General features: G+C 37.4%; 1 protein-coding gene across 2 annotated transcripts in view; it reads left to right on the top strand.

Moving 5' to 3' along the window:
- The first annotated feature begins 320 nt into the window (after positions 1 to 320).
- LOC124034556 (ankyrin repeat domain-containing protein 13A-like) overlaps positions 321 to 4,564 on the top strand; it is a 41,824-nt gene continuing 37,580 nt past the window's right edge. Inside the window, exon 1 of one of the 2 annotated variants that reach the window (XM_046347910.1) lies at positions 321 to 678. In XM_046347910.1, the coding sequence (XP_046203866.1) occupies positions 580 to 678 (99 nt within the window). In that variant the 5' untranslated portion in view covers positions 321 to 579. The remainder of the gene's footprint in view (positions 679 to 4,564) is intronic. The other variant, XM_046347909.1, reaches the window with a different exon arrangement.

Raw genomic sequence — 4,564 nt, 5'->3', positions numbered from 1 at the left:
GGGATGTGACGTCTATGGTAAACGAGATTGGGGGAATTGTGTAATTGATTTGCAGTTTAATTACGCAACATGCACCACTTACAATATTAAAGCATATTTCTATATTTACCATACTAAATCAAATTATATTTATGAAAAATTATTTGGCACAAATGAGTAAAGACCTGCTTGCCCTGGCCATAGCGTAAATGGTCACGTCCTTGCTTGGAACAATCCATTTTTCAAGAAGGGGACTATATTATTAGTAAATATTGAACATAACTTTGTTTTTTCCCCAGAAATATATACCTGCACTTATATTTACTCTGAAAAATAGTTTATCCTATATTTATCCTCTGCCAAAATTGGTTTGTAGAACAAAGTTTATTTCAAACACCCCTATCACAATAGTCTCAACTTGACACTTCCTTGTTTTTCGAAAGTTTTATTTTGTAGAAGTTGGCTAGCAAAATTTGACATGAATCCTGACGGAATATGGAGATGACTTGATTCATATTTCTTCAACTTGAACGTTTAGCTTAGGTTGTCCATGGCTGTAAATATACGCTAGCTACATTTAGAAGTTCGAAGTGGGGGAAGATGTTATCCGCGGTCAACGAAGATTTCAGGATGAAGTTTCCAATACATTCATTGGTCTGGGAAAATGATTACAGGAATTTGGAAAACGAGTCAACAAAGGTATGTCAACATATGGACACTGATCTAGCTACAACTACTCACATTTTTCTAGCTGCATCTCTATCTGCTTCAAAATGGCTGAAACCAGCGTTAGCTACTTGGCTAAATTATTGCTAGTTACCGGCGTTAGCTGCTTGGTTTGACATGCATAACAATACAATTTGAGTGGTCTAATTCCAATAATATCCGTTCACAGAATGCCATGTTGCAACAATGATCGAGATAATACACGTGCATTTTAACATAACAAATAGTCAGCCTTCTAGCAAATACGTTCCACTTTGCATGGGCTATTAACTGGTGTTCGACACGACACCAGGGGTGTGTTCATTAGTCGCAGACCGTTACCGGAAACCGTTTAATTTAGGATCCAAAGATTATGGAAATACTGACAAGATACTACATGTCTCTCCGCACTAACAATCGGGGTAGTTGTCCACAAAGCGGCACGGTGGGCTGTCTGTCTCTCCTTTATTTGGATTGGTGGATACATCTCATTATTGTAATCTGTTTTTGAATATTCGATGGAGTTGTTGACGTCAACTGCCTGTATTGAATGGAGAGAGATGCTATGCTACAGGGAGTTACCGGCTTCCTTATTAAAGCAAGGTGTAATATATTTGATTCCCGACGCTAATAAGGATAGTCTTTATATAGACAACTGGAGGCCCATAGCTTTTCAATAATGATGAAAAATGATTTGTATTTGCTAAGAGGATGAAACAAGGCTTATATCATATAATTGATGAAGAACAATCTGGTTTTATGCATGGTCGACACATTAGTCATTACATCAGGTTGATCTTAGATATGATTGACTATAATGACCTCATCCTTGATGATAGTTTTCTTATGTTTGTTGATTTTTATAAAGCCTTTGACACTGTAGAGCATGAGTTTATGTTCAAAGCAATAACTTTTTTGCGTTTTTTTTTAAAGCACTCCCAACTTTGTATAGTGCTTGTACTAGCTCTGTGAAATTAGCTCACAGGACATCCCGTGGCATTAGGCAGGGCTGCCCAATTAGTCAATTTTTTTAATTGGTTACTCAAATTATGGCTCTTCATATCAATAAATGGAATTTTCAAGGTGTTTCAGCACTTGGCAAGGAATTTAAACTATGTCAACTGGCTGATGATACCACCATATTTTTGAGAGACAGGAATGAGGTTTCTAAAGCAGTTTCCTGTATTGAAGACTTTTCCATAGTTTCAGGTTTGAAAATTAATATCAATAAATCAGTCTTATTTCCACTCAAGGACTGTGTTTTACAGGAAGTATATGGTATCCCAATTAAAGATAAGGTGACTTATCTTGTAATTGTTGTATGCAAGGATGAAAAACAAAGGAGTGAATTAAACTTTAACCCCATTATTGAGAAAACAAAGAAGAAATTGAACCTCTGGTTAATGAGAGATATGTCATTATATTGTCGGGTTTTATTGTCCAAAGCGAAAGGTTAACGGTTTATGTCTTGTTATCACTTGACTTACCCCCTAAAATTGTAAAGGACTGAGAAGATTGTTTTATAATTTTATTTGGAGGAACAAGCCTCATTATCTACGGAAAGATATTCTCAGTATTACCCAAGAACAAGGAGTTCTTGAGGTTTTATATTTCAATACTCTAAATAATACTTTTAAAATAAATTGGAATCTGAAGTATATTGAGAACCAGAACAGTATTTGGAATGAATTTCTGCTTTGGTGTAATTTTGATGTTGATAAAATCCCAGTAAAATTGGCCAAATTCCATAAGGAGACACTTTTAGCTTGGATGTTAGCATATAAACAAAATTATTCCATTACATTACATTTACATTTAAGTCATTTAGCAGACGCTCTTATCCAGAGCGACTTACAAATTCCCCTCACAGATACTTTCTATGGAACAACAAAGATATACGATTTAAAAACAAGTATTTTTTTCTAAACTGGTTTGAGAATACAATTATTTTGGTTGGTCAGTTACTGAATGAGGATGGATATCTACTCTCATATGGGGAATTTCTTGATAAGTTTCGAATTCCAATAACCCCAAAATCATTTTTAATGCAATTCCAAGGGGTGTTGTATTTTATTTTATTTTTTATTCCTCTGTGTTTGATGTAAGTAACAGATTTACATTCAAATATATTCATTTGCAATATTAACATCCTCAAAGGTAAATGTAGTAATAAACAGATTAGGAATATTTTTTGTGATACTACAATTCCCTCAGCAATATTTTTTGGTTGAATGTCTATGGTGATGATATACAATGGGGGAAAGCATGGAAAATTGCGAAGCAATATTGTATCAGTAACAAGGTGAAAGACGTTTCATTTAAAATATTACATAGAATGTATCCTGTGAAACATGTTTTGGAAAGATTCAAGCTGAATGTTGACTATAATTGTGATTTCTGTGGAATGGAGAAGGAGACCATTTTTCATTTGTTTTTTTGCCTGTATTTATAGTATACTTTTTGGGATTGACATATAGAACTTTCTTACAAAGAAAACAGGACCAGTTATTCAATTTAATGGTTTTGATATAATTTATTTAAAAAATTCTGACATTGATAAAGATGTAGTATGATTCATTCAACTGCTAATAATATTAGGTCCGTTTCATATACAAATGGTCTAATTCAAAACTTAACTGTTTTCCGACAGAGATGGCCGCCTCGCTTCGTTCCTAGGAAATTATGCAGTTTTTTGTTTTTTTACGTGTTATTTCTTACATTAGTACCCCAGGTCATCTTAGGTTTCATTACATACAGTCGAGAAGAACTACTGAATATAAGATCAGCGTCAACTCACCATCAGTAAGACCAAGAATATGTTTTTCGCGACGCGGATCCTGTGTTCTGCCTTACAAACAGGACAACGGAATGGATCGCATGCAGCGACCCAAAAAAACGACTCCGAAAAAGAGGGAAACGAGGCGGTCTTCTGGTCAGACTCCGGAGACGGGCACACCGTGCACCACTCCCTAGCATTCTTCTTGCCAATGTCCAGTCTCTAGACAACAAGGTTGATGAAATCCGAGCAAGGGTAGCATTCCAGAGGGACATCAGAGACTGTAACGTTCTGTGCTTCACGGAAACATGGCTCACTGGAGAGACGCTATCCGAAGCGGTGCAGCCAACGGGTTTCTCCACGCATCGCGCCGACAGAAACAAACACCTTTCTGATAAGAAGAGGGGCGGGGGCGTATGCCTTATGGCTAACGAGACATGGTGTGATGACAGGAACTCAAATCCTTCTGTTCACCTGATTTAGAATTCCTCACAATCAAATGTAGACCGCATTATCTACCAAGAGAATTCTCTTCGATTATAATCACAGCCGTATATATCCCCCCCAAGCAGACACATCGATGGCTCTGAACAAACTTTATTTAACTCTTTGCAAACTGGAAACCATTTATCCGGAGGCTGCATTCATTGTAGCTGGGGATTTTAACAAGGCTAATCTGAAAACAAGACTCCCTAAATTTTATCAGCATATCGATTGCGCAACCAGGGGTGGAAAAACCTTGGATCATTGTTACTCTAACTTTCGTGACGCATATAAGGCCCCGCCCCCCTTTCGGAAAAGCTGACCACGACTCCATTTTGCTGATCCCTGCCTACAGACAGAAACTAAAACTAGAGGCTCCCACGCTGAGGTCTGTCCAACGCTGGTCCGACCAAGCTGACTCCACACTCCAAGACTGCTTCCATCACGTGGACTGGGATATGTTTCGTATTGCGTCAGATAACAACATTGACGAATATGCTGATTCGGTGTGCGAGTTCATTAGAACGTGCGTTGAAGATGTCGTTCCCATAGCAACGATTAAAACATTCCCTAACCAGAAACCGTGGATTGATGGCAGCATTCGCGTGAAACTGAAAGCGA

This window comes from Oncorhynchus gorbuscha, linkage group LG04 (genome assembly GCF_021184085.1).
Source record: "Oncorhynchus gorbuscha isolate QuinsamMale2020 ecotype Even-year linkage group LG04, OgorEven_v1.0, whole genome shotgun sequence".
Taxonomy (NCBI): Eukaryota; Metazoa; Chordata; class Actinopteri; order Salmoniformes; family Salmonidae; genus Oncorhynchus; species Oncorhynchus gorbuscha.
This window is presented reverse-complemented; position numbering and strand designations above follow the sequence as displayed.